Here is a 23,735-nt window from a genome sequence, read left to right as displayed (position 1 = left end):
CATCGTTGGCAGCCCAATTTGTCTACATTTAAAAAGTTGTGTGATAACTTACAAGAGTGCGGTTTTTTGTGAGTTTTAAAGTAGAAGAACCTTATAAAATTAATGAAGTGAATAAATTTAAGAAATCAATAAAAATGGTGAACTGTTTGAACATTATTTATGATGATCATTAAATATTTACTTAGGTACGTGCTTACCAAATAATTTAGCATATTATATAAATATAGACGTCGTGGTTGTATCTAATTTTTGGTTTGGTTTTAGTTTTGCAATTGAGCTAATATTTTTAACTTGAAACATATTTGGCTATTTAAGATATTTTAAGCTGTTTATTACTGGCAACTAAGATAAAGTATACATCTTAAATAACACACTTAAATGTGCTATAATTTTGGCAGTTTTGAAAAAATATATATATCATTAAGAACGTGAAAAAATATGCTATTTTATAGGCTTACTTTTTAATGTAGTTTCTATTAAAAAAAATGTAACTTTCCATCATATCTCGGAAACGACGAATTAAAAAAAAGTTATGTATGTTATTACATTTGCAAAACAATTATCTACAAACTTCATATTTTAAAACGCACTCTCGGTCTCCTTAAGTTTCAAAGATCCCTTTGCAATGCATAAAAAATACTCAGCTTGTATAACCCAGAAATCCTTCAAAAAGTAAAACGTAAAAGCAACTCCAAATATTTTAGCTCTAGAATAATGCTTCTATGCCATTACGGAATCACTTCAAGCATTAAAGAGACTGGTTAAAAAAATCCTCAAGTAAAAACCTTGCATTGATGAAAATTCGTGCACGTGCAATTTACACGGATCATTAATGAATGATTTTCTTTAGATAAATTAAAGGAACGTGTTGCTAGTCATGGAACAGAAGAGAAATTTATATGTTTAAATATATTTATTTACTTTTTAAAATTATTCGCTAGTCGATGTAATTTTGGCAAAACTTTAAAAGAGGTTGTTGATGACTATAAAAATAAATTGCTACTGTTCGGTTATGAATAAGTAATTAGAATGTGTAGGCCTCTGAGAGAGCAACAACTTAATTCCTTCCAATTTTGAGCTACACAACGTTAAAAAATATACGTAATTCATATATGAAACAAATTTGAAGGGAAAACTGAAAAAAATCTGTCAAGCAATCTTAGCTTGAATCCTAAAACAGCTCATATACGTGCAATATTGCGTTAGTGTCAAGCATTGTTGGCTTTATTAAAGTCATCGAAGTACACAGGAGGCTGTAAGCTTTTTCAATAACGGCACAACGATCAGCTGAAGCGCATAATCTCAATATATAGGCCTTGATCCTGAAATTCTTGAGTGCTTGATATTACCCGCTTATACTAGAGACAATATACAGAAAAATAAAATTCAGTTAGGGCGATTTAATGCGCTTAGAGCTGTTTATTTGCTTAGCTTACTCTACCTTTTAATATGCTTTAATGGGATGATAGCGTTTTACAAACCGTCATGAAGGTCTTCAAATGACCAAGTCATTCTAATTAAATTTAACCTGAACATAATTGCTTTGAAAATCAGTTTAGACTAAATAGCTTAAACTCTAGCCTGAGGGGGCTTCCAATTCCAAGAAAAATCAGATTGAATTGTGTTCTCTCCAGGCACCGATCAATGTTTCAAGCTTGAAAAATATATCTGTGACAAAAAATTGAATTTTGACCAGTTAGATAATATTGTTGATAAACAGTGCTGGCATATTAGTTAAATCGCTCTTTAGCGAGCATATAGAGAATTTTCCTGGTATTTCGAAATTTTGCAGTTTATAGTCAGACTTCGCATATTGCTGTTTGAAGTGCCGCTTGGCAAATTCTGCCTTTGATAGGTGTAGATCAAAGTGGTTTAATTAGTTGGAATCAAATGAAAACTATATATTTCAGCAAAAATTTATTTTTATATAGTAGAAATATGTATAGATGTAAAATATGTAATATACATAGTGGTTAAGGAGATATTCTGTGGGCCAAAATGAAAAAAAATGTTATAAACATGTCTAGAATAGCTTCGTCCTCGAAATACCGAGTACTAAAAAAAAGGTTGTTTTTTAAAGAGTTCGATGGTCACTGAGAAGATTAGATTCGTGCAATCTAGTTGATAGTAGTCATGTTGAACCTTATTAGAACATCATCTTAAACAATAATTAGAACTTAGATTCGGAACTTTTCTCTGTTATAAACTACATTTCTAATATTTACTGCATTAAAATGATTATTTAAGAAGAAACATCTTTTAGGCTAAATGGAGAGATTTATTAAATTATTTAATTTATTTTGAATTCGCTCAAAGGAATCTCATCCACGTATGTGCATTGTAAGGGTGTTTTTTCCTAAAGATAAATATCTAAAAAGATCTGAAAGTCCCATAAGAGGAAAGCTCAAAAGGTCTAAATCAAATATAGTAAACAACAGAGGGTTTAGATTTGCGACAAGAAATGAGATTTTGTTTCTTTGATCTATGGTGCATATGAAACTGCTTTACTCTGTACAATACAAATAACCTAGTATTTTTGGGACATAATATTATGCAATATAATCATATAAATAAATAATTTTGGGTTAATATATGATGTGCAAAAAAACGCTTATGAAAAATAGTTGTTCAAATAAAAGAGACAATTTGCTGTAATAAGTTCCTTCCCAACACAAAGCTTGGCAATTTTCAAACTCACCAAAAGTCAGTTTATTCGAAAAGTAGCCTTTCAAATCCCTTAAAGTCTTCCTCCATTTCTGTTTCGATAAAATAATAAAAACGTATGGTGTTATTGTGGCAAGGCCACTTTGGTCTAAATCTATTTCTCAATATAGATTATTGGAAATGTGGCACTACAACAAAGCAAATTTTAAAAACTTTAAAGTGGAAATATTTGGTAGGTGCCCTAGCCGCAACTTTCCATTAGCTTGCTTTACAGAATGAATTATTTAAACTCCCAAAAACTTACCGCAGGCTCGGAAAACTTACACGTGAAAGCCCATTAAACATGAAGCATGTGAATTTCTGTAATATGTGGTTTTAGATGTAAATTCGTTCACTGACAAAAATCTCACTTAACTAATTATTCTTCTGCCCTGATTGAAATTTATGTGAGACTCTTTGCACGTTTTTCACTAAGGACCCTTCCATCTTCCGAAAAATCCCTAAATGGAGATTTCTTGTTGCCATAAAAAGAAAATTAATGAAATAGACCTGACGAATCCGATGTGGCTTTTGATAAAACGCCTATAAAAAGATAAAAGCTCCAAATTTGGGAGGACGGAAGGCAATCTCTCCTGCGTGACTTTGTGGGCCGAAATTTATTCTTCAAAGTGTAATTTTTTTGAAAGAAGTATCCAAACCTTCTTTGATCTGCTTTTCATTGTTTTGTTTGTTGTTATTGTGCGATGGGAATTCCGATTTACTGTAATTTTTAGCCTATTCACTCCGATGAAGCATTAATAAGGGATAAGCTTTCCTTTTTACTGTATCTTTTCTGCTCTATATTTCTGTGTCATAAGCGTTAGTGGAAAAACCCGATGAAGCTATTTTCCAGACTTAAATAACTGACCTCTTTTGAGTTACTAATAAACCAAATAACTTGAAGGGTTATCGTAAAAAACTATTTTCAGGAAAAATATATTGAAGCTAATTTATTTAGCCCAATTAATTGAAATTTGAAGATTCACTCTCAATAGCGAAACTTCTCGAATTCTTTCACACACAATAAATAAGTTTAAAGGTCATAAAAAACGATGATTTTCATTGAATATTGGAGCTTGGCCTAGTGTCATTTTGTCTGCCTACTCCCTCCGCCGAAGCGTTAATAATAAATTATCATTCTTTTTTTCCTTCTTCCGCTCTACACTTCTGATTCCATCTGGTGGTTAAAAAGAGTTTCTCTCATGCAGAAAATACGGTCAGATTTATTTCAACTAGTCACCTAAGGATTGCGAAATTGCATGCCTTTTTGACCCTCTAGGAAGAATGTTCTATGACGTCTATGAAGACCAATGTTCGTGTGAACTTTGACGATCGATGATAGGGCGCAAAACATTTTGCTGGGAATTTTATAACTCCAGGAGAATAGGGCCCAGCTTTTGTCGCCCAGCAATATGTGATATTAAGGAAGTGATCCTGCACATTCGAGTTTTTAGTTTTAAAACTGGGTCTCCACGAAACATAAAACTGTGAGTGACATTAATAATTCATTATGTCAGGAATATTAGTCACAAGGTTATTCTGAATCGTTGCTCTCATTTACACAAAATTTTGGATTAAAAAATCTTTTGTGGACGATAACTGGCAAAAAATACTGTAATTAAAAAGGGTCGTTTCAGATCGAATAAATGGAATGCTCACAGATGTTTAAAGCCATTGTCATTTTCAGTCGGAAGTCATTGTGTCGTTGCAGAGACCTCTTTGCAGAGTCATTTGCCCGGCAGGCTTTAAAAATACACTCCAAATGATATTGCTTTGAAAAGAAAGTCAAATACATTCCAAAAAAAAGCATATAATTCTTTTCGTGATATATTGTGTTTTTGGAATGCTTGGGAACCGTTTTGATGAAAGCGACCTGGCTTTTAGAAGTTATTGAGCATTTGTCAATACGAAACAATTTTCAGACGTGACTAAGCAGCTAAAATTATCCAGAAATATATTTTCCTCCGAAAAGTAAGATTTTCCATCCTTAAAATCTCAGATTTTGACCTTGTATAAGTGTCAAAGTTGAATGGGAGATGACAAGCCATTAAAAAGTCGGCCAGAATCGAATAATGGCTTCTAAATTGTAAATCTTTATTGCGGCGAATTTTTATAAATCACCACTTTCTCAACCTACTTGAAACTTTTCTATGGGCTTCAAAAGCTGGAGCTTGTTATATCGAAATTTATTTCCTAGAATAAAAAGCTCCTTCACTCCTCCAATTTTCCCTAAAGTGCTTAATTTTAAGCTACAAGATATACTAATAATCTTCTGAGATGATAAGGGTTTCATAAATCTGATCAGACACTAGAGCAATTAAATATACATACATCACTTGCTGCTTACTTCTTAAAAAAGAACCCTTTACTCCCAACTACAAATAACATTTATAATTGATGCCTTCTTTGTGATACATGTTTTAAGTACAAAGGGAACCAGCTGTGTCAACCGAAATTTCACTTTTCCTAATGCTCAAGGGCTGAAGGCGGTCTTTTCTAATTGACTGGGTTACGCCTTAATCAGCCTTACACACCCCAAAGTCACATATCGCGTTTCTGACTAATTATTCTCCTTTTAGCCTTATTTCTCGAGTTAAGATGCAAAACGAAAATTATGCAGATCTAAACGGTTGTTGCGCACTTTGAGGAATTCGTTTGAGGTGTAATTTACCGCTACTGTGCTAAAGAGCTGAGACTAAATCAAAGAAATAATTGACATTGCTTGAAATCTAAAATTAGAGCTTTACAAGATAGAGATAGAGCGAAAGTTGTGTAGTTTCGACCTCGCTCTCGCATTTTACAATTTTTTTACAATTAAATCTCGTTTTTGTATATAAAAACCGAGTACGAGAATGCTATAATCTCGGTATCATTTTTGATACTGAGATCGAGATTGGTTTCGTGGTCCTCCAAAGCTCTAGTGTAAACCATAAACTATACTTTGACAAACGCGAATAGTATTTACGACTTTTCGTTTTTGCCACTTTTGTAATAAATACTTTCATATTGTTTATTGCCTGCCTAGTTGGAAGTGCTAAAAACTTGATTTATTATAGTTATTTATAGTTATTTACATCACAAGTGCGGTAGTAATATTTTCCCTTCCAGGCTGTCGCCTTTGCTTCATTGTTCCGTTTTAGCCGTCGCGACAGGAAATGTAGGGCGGAAGATTAAATTAAAGAAAAATTCGTAGGAAATGAACCAGTGCCATTTTTTTTGTAGCAATTCAATGCTTTTTTAAATTACTAAGCACCTATTGATGAAAATCTCGATATCGGAGGGGATCTTTTGACTGTTTTCGACAGTTTTTCGGAACTTCGATTTCTCTATGGTTTTCCAAGGGATTTAAACTTTTGTGGAGTTTTGTGAAGTTCTCTAATATATTGTGGTTAAACGAATATTAAACGGTTTCCAACAAGTACCAAACTTTTTGTGTGGAAGTTTAAGCCAAGTCAAGTAAGTGGAAAATAAAGCTAAGCCTACCTTTCATAAATGTGTCGTAAGCAATTTTGAGTCGTCTTTCAAAGAAACTCTTTCCGTAATGCGCATGAATAGATATTACTCACCATTCTGCCCAAGTCGTAAATGTAGGGTGTTGATTAACCCATCTACTATTTATCATCAAAAATTTCACATAGAAAAACATGGCAATAATAATATGTGAATTTGTCCAAAGGTGCGTCAGATATCTACATGCCTTCTTAAGATTTTTTATGGACACTCATTATCGTTTGTATTGTTAAGAACAGATAATTTTGCCGTGATATGATAATCTTTGATTGTAAATAGAAAAATAAAATCGTATTACTGGAGCTTATCATCAACCTAACTAATAAACTCAATACCGGATTTAGTAATCCGCCTCCAAAATTCTAATAGCGATTTATCCTGGCCCTGCTTAATAATAGATGGGGGCAGGGTGAATTTTAAATCGGTGTTTTTCCAAAAAGCAGATACATCACAGTCAAACAGCTCAAGATCCCTAATTATTTCAACATTTTATGTGAGATCATGTTAGGATTTTATAAATATTACGACTTTGTAATATATTATTTATCTGTGGGTCGCATGACGAAGGAGAGAGATAATTCTATTTTTTATGCGGTTAACACATTCTTTATTGACTAAATTGAAAATCATTTATTGTTTGTCAAAACATTAAGGCGATTTTCTTAAAAATTGAAGTTTTCACGCTGCATAATTTATTCAGGAGACGTGGCAGAATAAAAAGAAAAATTATAGTTTTAAGGTTATCTTCCAGAATTTTTCTGTCACGTTAACCCATTTCGTGGACTTAGATTTATTTATCTAGCTAACTGTTTATTAAATTACACATATGACCCATGGCGACTGAGGGTCCCAAGTTATATCCTGTGTCGCATTGTTATCGATACCACGAATAATATTGTCGTTATTGTCTGAGTTAATAGAACGCGGCACTAGAAACAAAAAGTTTATGGTTTTGTGCCAAATAGAATCGTCTAAAGCTGCGTAATCATTTTCGGTATTCGGAACAGTGAATCTGGAAATTTACCTGTACTTTCGTTCTCTTAGAAAGACGACATAATTGAACAAGGAATGATACTAAAATTGCTTAAAAGCCGCTCTTGGTGAATGTTTGTCTCGATTCCAATAGAACGAGCAAAATACGCTTGTCAGGTTAATGTTCTCAATTTGCGCCAAACAATAAATGGTATACATACGTACACGATCTGTTTCCCTGTGATGGCAAACCTAACGAGACATATTGAATAACCAAATATCAATAGAAAATATTAGATTACCACATTGAGCTTTTATCCCACTAATTTAATGATTTTACTAAATATACGACGGTGGGTGAAGAAAGTTTAATGATGTTTGTTGAGAATAATTACATTACAGCAAGATGTCAAGGTAATTTGCACTGTTTTCACGGAGTTTAGGGCACTATTCTAATTAGAAGCTATCCTGTGTGGAACTTAATAGTATTAAATAGGTGAGTGTCGTAATTGAAATGTTATATGTATAATGAAGATATACCGTTTGTCCCCCGACATGTGAACCGACTCTTGTAAACGATGAAAAGTTTTCAAATTAAATGTTCATTTCTTGGGGTCAGTCCTGCTTGGTTGAAGACTAATTTCTAACAATAATTTCACTCTTAGAAAATCAAGCCTGTCAAGGAATTTTTCAAAAAAGTATTTTCTTGTAGATTAAATTTTTTTCTGTATGAAATACGACATGATGCTATTAAGAAAAATTATTTAGAATTAGGACCTAAGTTCGTATACCAAACTTGAAAGTATTCGACTAAGTTTCATTTTTTCACAATTTGTTGTATTTCCCGAAACAAAAGAAAAATATTTTAACCAATTGTTTTTTATTAAGATAAATTGTTATCATTAAATAAATAAAAAAATGTATAATCTCATATTAAACTGTTTTGCCTCAATAACCAACTTGATGAAAGATGGTTGGAGAGAATGAGCCGGACATTTTGGTCTACCGGACTTTACGATAATGGATTTTTTTGTTTAGGCTAGAATGAAACAAAGAGTTTATAAAGAACGCATTCCAAATTATACGGAAATATGAAAAAAACAGGATATAACAGGTATTTCGATTCATTCCTAGAAAATACGTTCAGGCAGATTTTAAGGAAATCCGAAACTCTAACAATGTGCAAATTAAGGAGGAAATTTAGTGAAGTTTGAAGATTAATATAAGATCATAATTTTTTTTATTTACCTAATGACAATATTTCATCATTTTAATATAATAAAAAATCTCAAAAATATTTTTTTTAATTTTGGAAGTACAACAAAATGTGAGAAATGTAAGTTGGTCGTCGACTTTCAAATTTGGAATATAGGCTTAAGTCTCGATTCTAAACGAGTTTTCTCAATAACATTTTGTCGTATTTGACACAAAAAAGCACTTTACAAGAAAAATGTTTGATGGTTTTTTGAAATTTCCCTTGACTCACTTGACATCCTAGGAGGGAAATTATGTTCGAAATTAGTCTATAATTAAGCAGGGCTGAACTCCGAAAAATAAAAATTTTAATATAAAGTTATTTGCCTTTTATAAGAGTCGATTTATCTATCCGAGGAAACAGGGTATATGTGGGTTTGTATATAAAGACAATAGTAGTGATATAATTATATTAGTAAAATTGTATCTTTAAATTTTCTATTATATTAATTATTAATTTGATCGAAGTTTCGAAAGAATAACTGTCTTTCAAGAAAGAAAACTTTTACTTAATTGTTTGTAGCGGAAAGACATCAAGTAACTTTATGATTTGAGAGGATATAATGTAACATTCCAACAATTCGTGTTAGGGAATTCTTAGCCTTCATTGCTCTATTGTTTGAACTGTTCTTTTTAAAAACAGTATATAGTCTCTTGTTAAGGAATCCTAACCGTCATATATCGGAAATTACAAATTGTAGATCTTCTAAACAAAAACAGTGAAGTATGAATTCTGTACTTCATTTCTATGTATCATACATATATTTCGTTTCTTACATATTTTTTATATATTTTCGTTTCAAATACGGCAGTTTTTGCACTTTTACCGGCCATTTGGCTTAAAGGAAATAAATTTAAATTACGGTGGTTTTTCCAGCAATATCTGAACTTATAATTGGTATTTGAATCTCATGGAAAATTTGACAATTTTTTACATGCCTGAATGAACATTCTTTAGAACATCTTCCGTACGACCCACAATTAGTAACTAATCTAGACAGTCCCTGTTATGACTGTCATATTAGCTTGAAGTACAATGACCAACCAGAATAAACTTAACTTGACCAAACTGATTCTTTTTAGTAACCCGAAGTGCTCTACGCGAATATTTACTAAAATGGACATTAAGGAAAGTTTCTTCAATTGAAAATGGACGGAATAAGCACAACCGAAGCAGATCCTATAACCAGAACCTCCGATGAATCAAATCTTTATCAACCTAATTCGATGTGATTTGAGTAACCGAAGTGCAAACATTTTATGAATGACTGTAAAAACATTTATCCTTCATCATTCTACATAAGTAATTTGAGACGTGTTTGCAAAGCCAAAAAAGCACCAATTATTCCTTCTCAGCAAATAGCAATACAAATTTATTTTCATGGATAATTACGTGGAAGACGAACATTAGCAAACCCTAACCTTAATCCCTCCAAGTAATACTCAAGTCATTTGTGCAGTTTTATTTTCTGTATTTCAAAGCGTTTTTCCTAACTTATCCTCTATCAGGCCATTACTGAGTGCACGATTTTCCAACTCAAACAGTGAATTAATTTAAATGCCTGCAACGTGCTCGTTTCATGACTGCACTTTGGGGCTATGTAGAAACAAAAATCCTTGGAACATAGCGTTAAAATCCACCCAGCAAGAACACAAATTTGCTGAAATATTAAAACTCTAAAGAGACCTACTGCAGGTTTCTTAGTGAAAAGGACTGGGGGATTTTATATAAAGTTGCTTTTTAGAGAAACACATAGAAGACTCTTTTAAGACTTTGAGTCTTATAGACTGTTACGGTTCGAGGAGAACCGTGCCTTTAAAAAGCATGCTGACATGTCTGAGGCAACTTACCTCTGCTGAATTGATTGAAGTTCTTGATGACATTCTCAGCGTTCTTCCTGGCTTTGTAGAACCACTCGGATGAATTACTCATATAATTATATTCAACAGCAAGGTTCTTAACTGATATTGGTCCTTCGGGCATGCGATATGCGTAGGGACAAAACAACAAGTAATCTTTGTATTGATTTTGATCATAACAGTTGCCGGCAGCAAAGATAACACCATCGAATTCTACCATAGAAAACACTGAGGCATACAAGAAGTATTCAGAGTTCATCACTGCAGGGTCTGCGTACTTCCAGAGGCGAGTTAACATATTAGCTTTATTTACAGCAACATCAGCTTCAACACGAAACCTATCTTGAGCATATTGATCAACAACACCTTCATCTAAAGTCAAGTTGGTGCCTGCAGTGCAGTTGTCCCCCAATAAGTGCTGGGATTCCACTATCCGTAAGAAATGGGAAACTATGTCGACGTCTCCATTAGCTAACCTAATGCTTGAGTTTTCGGGTTTCTTTCGTATCTCCTCTAAATAAGTCGTCTTGTTAAAATCTCGCTTAAATTTGGAGTCAGTCAAGTTGCTTGTATGAGAACTATCGGAAATATCGGCTAAGTATAAAAATGTCTTATTGTATGCGTTCTCGTAGTTGATAGCTACATTGGTATTTACAGTGATGTTAATAATGTCGTATTCGCCAGAGCTCTGCGAGGTGGTCTCACTTGGGGGTAATCTAACAAAAACTTCCTCCCCTATGGTGGTAAATGTGACATTATCATCAAAAACCGTTGTCTTTTCAGTAATAAATTGCTTCACTTTCCTATCAGCAGCATTCTTATGGCTTCGATTTCCATTTCTTCTGTGTCTGATCAGCCTCGACTTTCTGTGCCGAATCTCAAACTCCTCCCTAATAAACTCCGCGGATAACAAGTTAACAAGCAACAAGAAAGATGCTAATTTCAATTTCATTATCGAACTCGGCGGCCCTTTGTTACATATTAGCGAATTGAATATTTGAACTAGGGATGCGTCGCAGTAGAGGAAAATTCATAGTTCGAAAGTTTTGAATTTCGCGCGGTCTCGGGTGAACCCGAGGGCTCCACACAACCAGCTTCGGGGTTGGCGAGTTTCGAACTAAAGCGCAGCAAACGTGTGCCGTCAACTACCCCAAAATACAAGCAGGGATGTTCAGCCGCGCTTTTACCCTAACAAGATAACGCGGCGGCGCAAATTTTGTTTTACGTTTACTTTCGACAAATCTTTTGTTGCTGCCTGTATGTGGTGTAGAATCTGAACTAAACTTTGATTTTGAGACGATAGAAAGCTAGGTCTTCACCCATATTCCTGCATCAAGATGATATTCTGAAAGCTTTTGTGAACGACGCCGAGCACCTCGAAAACTGCATTTACAGTGGGCTGATTTCGGAAAACATTCTATTAATGTTCCTCGACATTACAGAAATTAAACTGGTAGAAATGTGAGTAGTTAGGTAATTTTCACGAACCTGAATAACGACTTGTGTAATTTAATCTAATTAATGAATACAGCAATTTAATACATGTGAAAATTTGACGAAGCTTAGTTTTGTTGATGTGACTATAAAAAATAAGAGGAAACAATTTCTCAGACAAGAGCCCCGAGACAAAACTACTTGATTGAGTAGAATAAACGATTATAAATTTTTACCATTCACCATGAAAGCATTTTACATCAACGTTAACGAACTAAACTATAAAAAGCATGTAAAAAATACGCTAATTTATACATTTGGCTCTAAACCAAAACACTCAACTATTTAGCCACTTTTCATAAAGACTAAAAACAAACAAACCACACATCTGAATGGTAGAAGAGTCTATCTATTTAGAGAAACTTCATTTAGTTTATTGGAATAATTCCAAATGCATTTTTTTATTTTATTATCTTTGCATTTTATTAATGAGTATTTATATATAAATGTAAATTAAGTAGCTCTATCAGAAGAACAGCAACGCGAAATGTAATTCATTAATTTCGACCCTCTGCACAATGTGCAACAATATGTCAATTTTTATTTTTAGACTTCTACCATTAACGGATGTTTATTTTTTTGCTGTATTGATTTGTTATGGTAATGTCGTAATAGTTAATTTTGAACATTAAAATTGAAAAACCGCATTTTCAACAACAAATCAAATTCCAGAAAAATCCAAGGTTTCATAAATTGGTATTTATTATAATGACACAAACTGGATTGATAGAATCGAGTAATTAGCTGGTCTGAATGATGGCCATGGGAGACCAGCTAAAATCAATTTTCCTCCAACGTATTATCCAAATTAAAAAGAAATCTACAAAGCCAGTGGTTCCAGCTTTATAAGATCATTAGATTAAAAATTACTTAGTAAGATTCCTAATAAGACGAGATTCCTATGTAGAATCTGATTTAAAAAGACACCGCAAAACGAAGTATCCGGATCCTTCCAGAACTGCCAATTTGCAAAATTAAAAATATTCGAAGACCGAGAGCAAGGAATTAAAAGTCCCCATTCAAGGACCTTAGTTTTCACAATTTTAATTAATATTTTTGTAAACCGAATCAGCAGTTAATCATAAGCTAATCCGTACAAAGCAAAGCAGTTATTTGAATTTCATGAAAGCAGTGCAACAACTTCATAGGAAGCAATTGTAGGGTTTAAGTTGAAGCTGTGAGATTACGTGGACATTAAATATTTGGGACCATTTTGTTGACTTTAATTAATATTAAATGTAGAAAACTCATTAGTATCATTTCTATATTGTAATTAAGCCAGATGAAACAGTGGTGCTGTTAATACAAAATTAGAAATTTCCTGCTACATTCAATCGAGGACAAATTTACAAATTTAGTTGCAGCTGTAAACGAAATGTCTGCATTGTGGACTTTCAGTTAGGACCATAATTGACATGTTTTGAAAGAACCAATCAGGCCAACAAAACCCAAAACAAAAGAGAATAAATATATATTTTACAATTCTTATCCGCATTCAGGCTAGATAATGATTTAATCGATCTATGCAATTTTTTAAATTGCAAAATTGGACATTTGAGCTTACGATATTTTCGCTACAAGATATAATATTCGTTAATAGATATTCCTTCAAAATGATTAACAAGATGGATGATCTTTGATTCATCTACATAAAATTTTAATGTAGCAAATCCAAACCATGTATGTACATATTTCATAACAAAGCATTAATTTAATAAAAAATCATAAAGACAAATTCAATGGAAAGAATAATCCTCTTATTATATATAGTATTAGCATGAGGCAATATTGACTTGAAAATTATAATATGAAAATATGACGTTATATTTACTTATAGGGAGATGACATAATAATCCCTTTGTAAGGGTCTTTTGAAAATTACTTTAAAAATACATTGAAAAAAAATTATTCACATTCTATTAGAACCGTCAATTTGGAGAGTAGTTGTAAGTAGTAAAATTTTACCCTTTGTCACGTCAGTTCCTGTTACGTGAGGAAATGACACTAATCACAAGCTAACCGAAGCAAAATATACCAGGTATCTGAGCTAATGAAAATAACAATTAAAGAATTTAATTAGGAGCAGTGAAAGGACGTGGAAACTCTACAAGCTCTAATTTTATCCTATGTAATTAATACTGTCTCTGGCTTTGACAAGAAAGGTCGCAATATTCGGATTCTGGGTCATGTTTGCAACACATCAGTTAAAGCCTTTAAGATTGACGCCTCGAAATCGATATTTCCGACATGTTATTTTTGCGTTACTATTATCTATTGGATTTAAAGAGAGTTTTCGTGGTAAATATTTCTCTGTTCCTCAATGGGATTCATGAAAAGTTCCCTTCCGACCGTCAAAGACGAATTTTGAAATATTTTTTTCCTATTTTTTTTCAATACTTGATAAGTTAATTTGATGAAATCTGTAAAGAATTAATCTTTAAACATTTTTGGGCGCTTTCATAAATATTACTTCCACTATGAATTAACTCATTAAACAGTTAACTGCTTAATCGGTTAAGTTCGTCCAATGAACAGTTAACCCAACTTCCGTGAATCTATCCTACTCTAAGAAATTAACCGTTTAACAACCATGGGAATGCCTAGCTATTATGAAATATGGGTCTTCCAAGTTGGTTAATAATTCAATCCCTATCAAACTATATAATGATTTAGCTCGTGTCTTAAATGCGCTTCACCTAAACCACACCTAAGGGGAAGCCCGAGAGGTAGTTTCATTATATTAGCTTCGCAATCTCTTATCTGGCAACTATTATACAATGAGGAATCATGGTAATTTAGGTTTTATTAATGGACTGTTTAAAATGGATATGTCATGTATTCGGGAATATCGAATTTCTAAACCAAAGTCAGAGTACGAGCTACAGCAGTTTCTACTTATTTGCCTGCACAATATGCATTCGCTGAATTGAATTTCGTCATTTAATGCGGGGAGAATCTAGAGAGATTTATAACTTTAAATCAATTCTAACCCATTGGGATTCATGCCTACGTAAAATGTCTAATTCTTATCCAATTAACATGGGAGTGGTTCGTTCAGATAATATCGCTTTGTTTCAGAGGCTGATAAGTAAGAATTAGAAATTTTGTCTATTTGCACTTGTACTATTGCATTATTGCACACACAAAAAACTAAACGAAAAACAATGAAAATTAAATTAGGTCGTTTATAAAGGAAAATTTATCAGTTACGGAATGTTTCAAATTGAAGTTTTTACTGGCGTGGAAGTACGAGCAGTTAATGGGATCGTTAAAACTTCACCTCAGATGTTTTTTTCTAAAGAGACACCAAAATTAAATAGACAAAAAAGATTTATACGTTAAATTTAAATCTCATTCTACTTGCTTGAGGTGAATTTGCACTACAGTCCGAGATGGGAAACCCATTTGTCAAAAAATCACGCGTAACGTATAGGGGGTGTGATTGATCATATGCAAGCAGTGATGATCGCGATGGGCCGCATCAAACCAACCCCAATGGGTTCAAAATCATGCATTAATAAAATGCATACATCAATATAGGTCATTAATGAATGGTTTTGTATACATTAAAATAACTTGTTAATACTCAGTCGGCGGAAAAGAAATTAATAATATAAGGAATAAAATATTAAGGCGAATTTCGCTCGAGGCCATAACAAACAAGGATTCTATAAAAGCACACCTAAAAGTAATTTTCAGCTTTGGAAAAAAAGCAACAATTGTTTTAATCAAAACTAGTGATTAAACGGGTTTCATTTCCCAACTAATTACATATTCGTAGCAAATACCTTTAAATCATAAATCACTAAACAAATAATAGGAGCAATAATAGTGGTTGTACACATGTTAAATCTGCAACCAAAAGCTTCCTTCAATTTTATACGATCAATAAGAAATTAACTCTGACGCGTCCCATATCAGAAAACTTTGACTAAAATATAAATTTCACTTATTAAGAAATATCTCCTCGAATCACATCCCTGAAGGCGAAACACATTGTATAAATACAAATACATAATATTTTGCCTGGTCAAATATTATAGGACAGTGCTTTTCTCTCAAAATTTACGGCCAAAAACTTCATTAACTAAACTGGATCAAGTCGTTTGTCAAACCCGGGCAAAAATGTCTTTTACAAGCGCTCTCCTGTAGTATTTTTAAGAAATTCCTTTGCAGCGCTATTTATTATAAATTAACACAGAGAGAGGGTGCATGGGACTGGGCCAACCTTTATATCAAGGCCAAAAAATTATGTACATTTTTTCTTTCAATCACTTTGCGGCATGAAACCGACGAATTCCCAATCTCACAGCCCGCGAAACCGAATTTGCAAACTTTCCTTCGCTTTAATTCTGAGAATCTCAACTGTGAATTTGAGCAAACACCTTAATCCAAACAAAGGGCTTAAATCGTCATCCAACCAAAATCTGCGTCGCAGGGTTCGTGGAACAAGTTTAAAACGCCACCATTCCTGGAAAGAGGAATTCCTTCCTTAATTAGCATGCTTCAATTCAGAAGGATTATTCTGTGTACTAGTAAGCGTTTTCTACGAGCTGTTAGAGTCAAATAGAAACTTTGCACTAGGTGCTTATTAAACTCCTATTTTACGCAGGAAATTAATCAAACTACAATGCATAATGCCAAAAGCAGTAGGCCTCACTAATTCATCGAACAGTGAAGTACTGGAATTTTAGTTGTGGTGAATGCCTAACCCTTATAAACACCTTTTGGTGCCTAATGAGGCTTCTTTATTGAAGCTAATTTAGGTCTTTGAAGTAAAAGTTTCAAACCTTCATCAGAGGTGTCTCCGGGCTGTTCTAACTTTACTAACCCCGTTTAATTTATGTTCAGAACAACTTTTTACGCCATATTTAACTGGGCTTCATTAAACCTACAAAACTGTTTTTATGTTAATAATGAACGCGCTATTTCCAGTTTAAACCCTACTAAATTCCAAAAAATTGCACAATACTGAAATGAAACAAATTGAAAAAGTATGATTTTGTATGTTGTTCCAATGTGAACGAAAATTCGGAAATCGGTAATTGGGCATACGTGCGCTTTGGAATTACAAACATTGAAAGGGCTTTTGTTAGAAATCTCATCCTTCTATAAAAAACAAAAATAGTGATTTCAATTAAAAATATCTGTCCCTACTGAGGACGCCGTCTAGTGTGCAGAAGCTCAAACTGCATTAATATGGAGAACGATTGCTGTGGAGTTTTGATATTTACATGGATGTTCTGAAGATGGAAAATAGATGGAGAAGCTTGAAATCTTTTAAGGCGATTTGATGTCTATGAGGATTTGAGATTGGTGTGGTACAAATTAATATTTCACTATTTCAGTTTCCATTACTGACAATTTAATTTTCTAATCAATATGTACCAACTACTAAGGCAAACTTAAGATAATATTATTAGCCTTTGCACTGAGTATCAACGCATTGCTGTATGATAGTAGAGTCTCCATATGGAATGAAATAATTCCATGTTACTGCATTTAGTCCAATTGTTGTCTTCAATTAACCCTACGTTCTCCAAATTAAACCCTCATCCTAATAGTTTCCAATCTGACTTACATGCCAGGAGACATTTGACATTCTGACATTTAACAAGAATAGGAAAAATTACCTGAAATTAGAGAAACCTTAAAACATCGAAATGTCGAAAGTGTCATTTAAATGTCAACTGAGAACGTCAACTCAAATGCAACAACTCCTTGAAATTATGTTCAGAATTTCTCAATTGATTCTCCTAAAGCAAACGATTTATTACAGGGTGGTTCATAACAGTATATCCTGATTCAAGGTTGTGAATATATGCATAAATTTAAGCAAAAAAGCACACATAAACATATATCCGCAACTACTCCATTTTTCTGTTTGTGTTCGTGGATTTTTTGAAGTATTTTATCCAATTTTTCAATATAGATTATCTATTATGACCAACATCGTTTGCCAAGCCAAATAATTGTGAAAATCTTCTGTATACATTTTTTCCAGGATGGGCTTCCCCGTGCGAAAAACATGCTACTACCATCACTAAAAACAAAATTAAATATGTACCCTGTTCATTTTAAAAACCTTTTTATCCCTTGCGTTTTTTCTTTCGTATCTGCGCGTTGTTAAACGAAAATCACTAAATTTATCCCGTAATTTTCTAATTTTAAATGCCGAATTTTAAAATGGTCTGGTATGAATAATTCATGTGAATAATTTGTTTTGATTGTTTTCACAATTCGTCATTTACACCATAACTTGTGTCTGCATTGATGCGTGAAAATAACAAATAAAAAGAAATTAAAAAATTCTTAAAACTTGAACAGCCCGTAGACAGGTAATTACGTATTTATGAACCAAGGCACACTGATCGCTATCTGAATAAAGATACGAATTAGTTATCAATTATTAAATAATTTATAAGAGAGATTTATCTTAAATTTCAATTTAAAATCATATCTACGTTCACTCCCTTAAATAATTACATAACGTTACAGAACACCTTGTATTATATGCAATTCTTACCAATAAATTTAATTCCCTAACATCTCGACATTTAAGTAAAAATACAAAATAATTTATACAAATACTTTATTGAATTATTGTCATTTAACGTACAATTTTATTCATTGAGGTAAAGATATATTTATAGTAATATGGTTTTTCGACAATATACATCAATTTTAGTACATAACAAATTTAATAACAGTTATTTAATTTAGGTTCTACGCTAGTTAAACAATATATGATTGTGTATAGATTAATTCAGACTTTACTGTAGTTTGTTCCTGGCGATTCTAAAAAATCTACAGTTTTCCCAAAACATACAGTAAATATTCACAAATTTAATATTTGGTTCAAACGAAAATTAATTTTGATTTGAGCATATTTTGAATATAGTTTGGCACAAAGTTATTATTGTGTTGTTTCAAGAAATTCATCAATTGTTTCGTAATTACAGCACTTACTTTCCTATGACTCTTAAAATACTGGAAATTAACCCTAATAAATCACAAATACAGTGTTTAAACTTGTTTCGGAAGACTTTTCACGATTTATAACTACCAGCAAACAATTTACTAACAATTCATAGGATACACTGGGAAAAGACAATGTAGCAAAGTTATGGTTTCATTCAGTAAATGAAATCTTCCTAAATCCTGTATGCTTTATTGTCAATATTATATTTAAACTGAAAATTTTTATTTACACTATTTTTTTATTGTCACCTATATTGCCTAACTAATAACCGCTATTATCCAATATATTTGAAGCTTTTTATGGAAAGAACATTACAAGTGCGTCGTTGTAGTTGTAATAACTTATGCAATCATTTGCCACAAGATTGCAGAATTAGTTGGATGAGGGCAAAGAATTGCATTAAAACTATAACAAGTATTACAAAGGATTATGAACAATTGTTGTTTATTATTGTCTATGGTATAGGAAATTCAGTACTTATATTTAAAACGCTCTAAAATAGTTCCTCATGAAATGAAATAAGGAAACTTGGAAATTACCCTGTATATTATGCTGTGTTAAGAAACTTGTTGGGTGCTATTTAGAGTAGAAACTTACTTGACGGAGTAGAAAAATATCTGGGCATGTCTCAGTAAATTTGTTTAGCTACCCTAAATAATACCTTGGCATATACAAAATGAAATTCTGAGATGTTTCTTTTAAGTATTACCTATCTGTTTAGGTTAGTCGACAGCTCTCTTTCTGGGTCACTTTAAGAGTGCTTTCGAGAAGGAGAGGTTTCAAGGTAAAAGCCCCAACAAAAGCAAATGTTGGATATTTAATCTTGTTTCAGAAGTGGCACATCATAAGTCAAGGAAACTAATTTTTAAGTAGAATAGAATAATATGTATATTGGATATGCGTCTTTAAGGTGATATGCATATTCTATCAAAACTATAGTTACAATATATAAATAATTTTGAATAATATCTTTCAGGGTCTCTGTGACAAATTATTTATCGTGGCTGAGCCAATTTGTAGAAAGTTCAAATGAATCATTTACTCCAGAAACTTCATAAGTGACAATTTGAGTGAATTCAAAATTTCAATCATTCTGACGAATTATTGCAGCTGACTATTGCTTCGATTACTAAAGATATCGAAAATCTCATAAACTAAATGGAGTATGATCTAGATTAGGGTATTGTTATTTCTGAAACCATTTATTCTGCAGCTAAGAGGTTTCTGCAATGTACTATTTAAAAAGTTGAATTGTCGAATCTAGATTTTAAGGTTGCAGTCTTATTTCTTTGGTATTAAAGTTGCATTTGTTATACCTCAGGTCTAGGCCAAACAATAAAACACAGTGTCCCCGAAACTGCGGCGGGAAAACTCCATTAACAAATCTGGCTCTTGCCGAGTATGCAGGTTCATAACTAAGGGCCATTTATGCCATAAATTATGGAAGTCCTTGTTTTATCCCTATAGATCTTTAGAGGAAGAGAAATTATCGACTTGAACATGAAATGAGAGAGGACGCTATTTAATAATATCTTAGAGGAGAAGTTATTATGAAAATCCCGAGCCTCAGAAAAGCTTCGAAATGGTATTTGCTTTTGTTCGACTTGCATGCTTACCATAATATGTTATATGTACATTTTCTATATAAGTATTATTTATAAACTATTGTCTAAAATCACCAGATGTGTAAAAATACATCCAATAAAAATATAAACGTATATCTTTGATAAATTCATTGCGCCATTTCGCTGCTGCGAAATGACAGAGGGTTCTTGTGTCGTAGATGTAGGAATAGAAATCGAGGGCGTCAAAGGCTTTAATTCTGGATAGGAGGGGTTAGATAAGCCCTTTTCTTCCTTTTTATTATCGTTTTCCTTTTTCCTCGGTTTGCCACTTTTCGGTTTTGTCGGTTTCATTAACGGTTTGTGAGGTTTCGTCACTGTATACCTCGGAGTAGTCGTCGTTGTTGTCGTTTCAATCATAATCATTTCTGAAACAACATTTAAGAATAATCACAAATCACAATGTAGAATTAAATTCGGAAAATTCTGTAAAGTACATTCTGAGATATGTTTTTACCAAATGAGAATGTATGTTTTTGAGATGAAAGACTTTTAAAAATGTTTTCATTTTAGTTCTTTCACTGACCCATGGCGTGATAGCATTTGCAGAATATACAAGTGTTTAGCTTATCCATATTCGGATTTCATTTATTAATAAATAAAATATAAAACTATATCACACAATACGTCCTTGGTAATTCGATTTCTCCCACCTCTGTCCTTGGACATCTAGTGAAAACAGCAAAAGTAGCATCTTTATTTACTTTAGCATGCTATCAGATAGTGAGAATGAGCCAAAATAAACCATAGAATTATATATATTAACAATTCCTCGCTTTTTTGGATTTCATCGGCGCTGCTTTACTCTGACTAAATCAAAGTGCCGCGGCGAAGTGAACTTTCTATGATACATATATGTTTCTTTACTATAGGTTATAAATCCGCAAGCTTATAGAATAGATAAAATTCTGACCCATCATACATACTAAGAATGACTGCACTCGTGAATGAACGTTTTAATGTGTTAATCAAAAGTAATGTTAATTTTTGTAAATAGGATATTCCATAAAAGAATTATACTCAAAAATTTTAATAAATTAATGGTCCCGATAAGCCCTACAAATCTTAGATGGCACGATTGTGATACTTCATCCAGTTTCCTAGATATGGGAGGGTATTACTTTCGTTTGTACTATTTTCGTGATTTTGAATATCTTTATAGATTTAAAATGTCTCACATTTTAATTTAAGAATTTCAAGGTCAATTGAGGATTAATTTAATTGAAAAACAACGCTTTTAAAACGTCACTATTTTGGAAAAAGTACAAAGGGGATTAAAAAACTAGTTCACATAGGAGTAATATCTCCATGTAACCTACCTAAAATAAGGCTAAAATTTGGGTAGTTATTAGACTATCGTCATAAATTTGGTCCTAATAGTTGTCTTTATTTCACATACATATGTATACTATGTGTATCAAATTTAGTGATAGTCCTCAGAGCTCGGAGTTAGATGTCTCAAAACTAAAAATGAGTGTTTTCTTCTAATTTGTCTATCCATTTGTCCTGCATTTGGACTGCCATCTTACATCCAGTATGTTTGGAATAGAGGCCACGCTTGACTGATTTTGAATTCAAACCATGCCAAAAATTTAGAAATATTGCCATAAAGCTGTCGTCTACAATACTTATCACAATTGTAATATTGCTCCAGATTCTTGCTCAATATTGCTCCACAATTAAAAATAAAAATGAAAATTTGGACACACCTTTTAGTTTTCCATTAAAGTTATCTGAATTTTTCGCAAAAGGCGAATTTTGCCATTTTTCAAAACTTGGCCGTTGATATATTGAAAAATTTGAAGACAGATAACCAGCACTCAAAATATAATCATCTTGCCAAGACCTATAACCTTCAACACACAGAGCTCATATATGATCTCGTCCGTTCTTAAAGTCTTAAGAAGAATTTAAGAAGAACTCAAACCGTTCGAAAGTTACGGCTTTCAATTGCAAAAACTGTCCTATTTCAAACTTTAATATTTCGAAAACTATGGAAACGTCTGTTGACAATAACTTATACAACATATTTAAAATATCGAGGAGAAACTATAAATACAATTCCATTTAAGATCGGCAAGCTGAAATCTATTTTCGATATAATCGGAAGTGCTTGCATCTATAAATTACTTTAGCTGTAGAATAGTACAATGTCATAATTATCATCTTCATACAGTATATTTTCAAAAATAATATTGAAATAATAACTATATTTCTCAGTCATAAAATTCGCATTTTGTAGATAAATCATCTTTGTAAGAAGAATAGTCGCTTTGGTGTTTTGAAAAGTTTGGTTTTTAGTAATAAACTGTTAATAAACTCGGTAACTTGTTAGTCATTTTACCCGCACAGCTCGTAGTAGTTTAAAGCCATACAAGTTAGACTTTCATGGCTGCAACTAAATTTCTATGTTCCCCATATCCGAACTTAAGCTCACCAAAGCCCGACTTTCAATTTCGATTAGACGCTGATTAATAACTTCTCTTTAAGCCTCGCAAATTAAAATAATTTTACGGTGATTAGGTTTCAAAGAGAAACTTACTTTGGATCTTAAGGGTCATTTGAAACACATTTCGTCATTTTTATCTTTTTGTTTTAATACAATTTGCCCTTTCAACTTACCTTGTAATCTAACGGTTCCCTCTGCTTTTCCGAGGGCGTTAGACGACGTGCATATGTACCCACCAATGTCCCTCTTGTCGATGTTTCGTATCCTTAAATTCATTTGAAGAGAATATTCATTTCTAGGAATCTCCTCCATTATATACTTATCGCTGGGTATTATCTTCTCGCCTGAAAGAGAACAAAGTGAGAGGATATTATTTTCGACCCTTCGTCATTTTGCACAGTAACGCCGTTACATAATATTAAACATAAGGATTTTTGTTTTCTGTGAAGAGTTTAAAGGGATGTCGGTTAATCCTCTTAAAGAAAAACGTCTGTAAAGTATGTCTTTTTCCTGCAGAAAGAGGTAATATTTCATAATCACTTTTCATATCCATGAAGTTGCAGCTGCAGCCAAGTAAAGCTATTTTTCAAATATTGACACGCAAATTTTTTATTTCTTCAGAGCTTTCAGCTGGTTTTTCTGGAAGGTTTAAATAGGGTTAACTATATCATAATCATTAGGCAATGGAGCTCTATGAAGAACGAAATTGCGGTTTTCAAACTTTGATGCCTAGGAGGGTGTACTAATTTCCTACCACCCTCTTACGAGGGGTTGCTAATAATTACTAGTAATTCCTGCTTTCAGTTAAGTTCCCACTTCAATCAGAGTACGTACATCTACGTAGGGGGAATTTTCTTTGTGAGTGGTTCTTTGTGCGTTCGGTGTCGGA

General features: G+C 32.7%; 2 protein-coding genes across 5 annotated transcripts in view; both read right to left on the bottom strand.

Moving 5' to 3' along the window:
- LOC136350635 (metabotropic glycine receptor) overlaps positions 1-11,433 on the bottom strand; it is a 130,268-nt gene extending 118,835 nt beyond the window's left edge. The window contains exon 1 of the mRNA XM_066302564.1: positions 10,291-11,433. Within this exon, the coding sequence (XP_066158661.1) occupies positions 10,291-11,251 (961 nt within the window). The 5' untranslated portion in view covers positions 11,252-11,433. The remainder of the gene's footprint in view (positions 1-10,290) is intronic.
- A 6,935-nt stretch (positions 11,434-18,368) lies between these two features.
- The window catches only part of LOC136350646 (lachesin-like), a 314,414-nt gene continuing 309,047 nt past the window's right edge, over positions 18,369-23,735 (bottom strand). For all 4 annotated transcript variants that reach the window (XM_066302592.1, XM_066302594.1, XM_066302593.1 and 1 more), the window contains 2 exons: positions 23,020-23,190; positions 18,369-20,765 (listed from right to left, as the gene is read on the bottom strand). In XM_066302592.1, the coding sequence (XP_066158689.1) occupies positions 20,431-20,765; positions 23,020-23,190 (506 nt within the window). In that variant the 3' untranslated portion in view covers positions 18,369-20,430. The remainder of the gene's footprint in view (positions 20,766-23,019; positions 23,191-23,735) is intronic.

This window comes from Euwallacea fornicatus, chromosome 3 (assembly GCF_040115645.1).
Source record: "Euwallacea fornicatus isolate EFF26 chromosome 3, ASM4011564v1, whole genome shotgun sequence".
Classification (NCBI taxonomy): Eukaryota; Metazoa; Arthropoda; class Insecta; order Coleoptera; family Curculionidae; genus Euwallacea; species Euwallacea fornicatus.
This window is presented reverse-complemented; position numbering and strand designations above follow the sequence as displayed.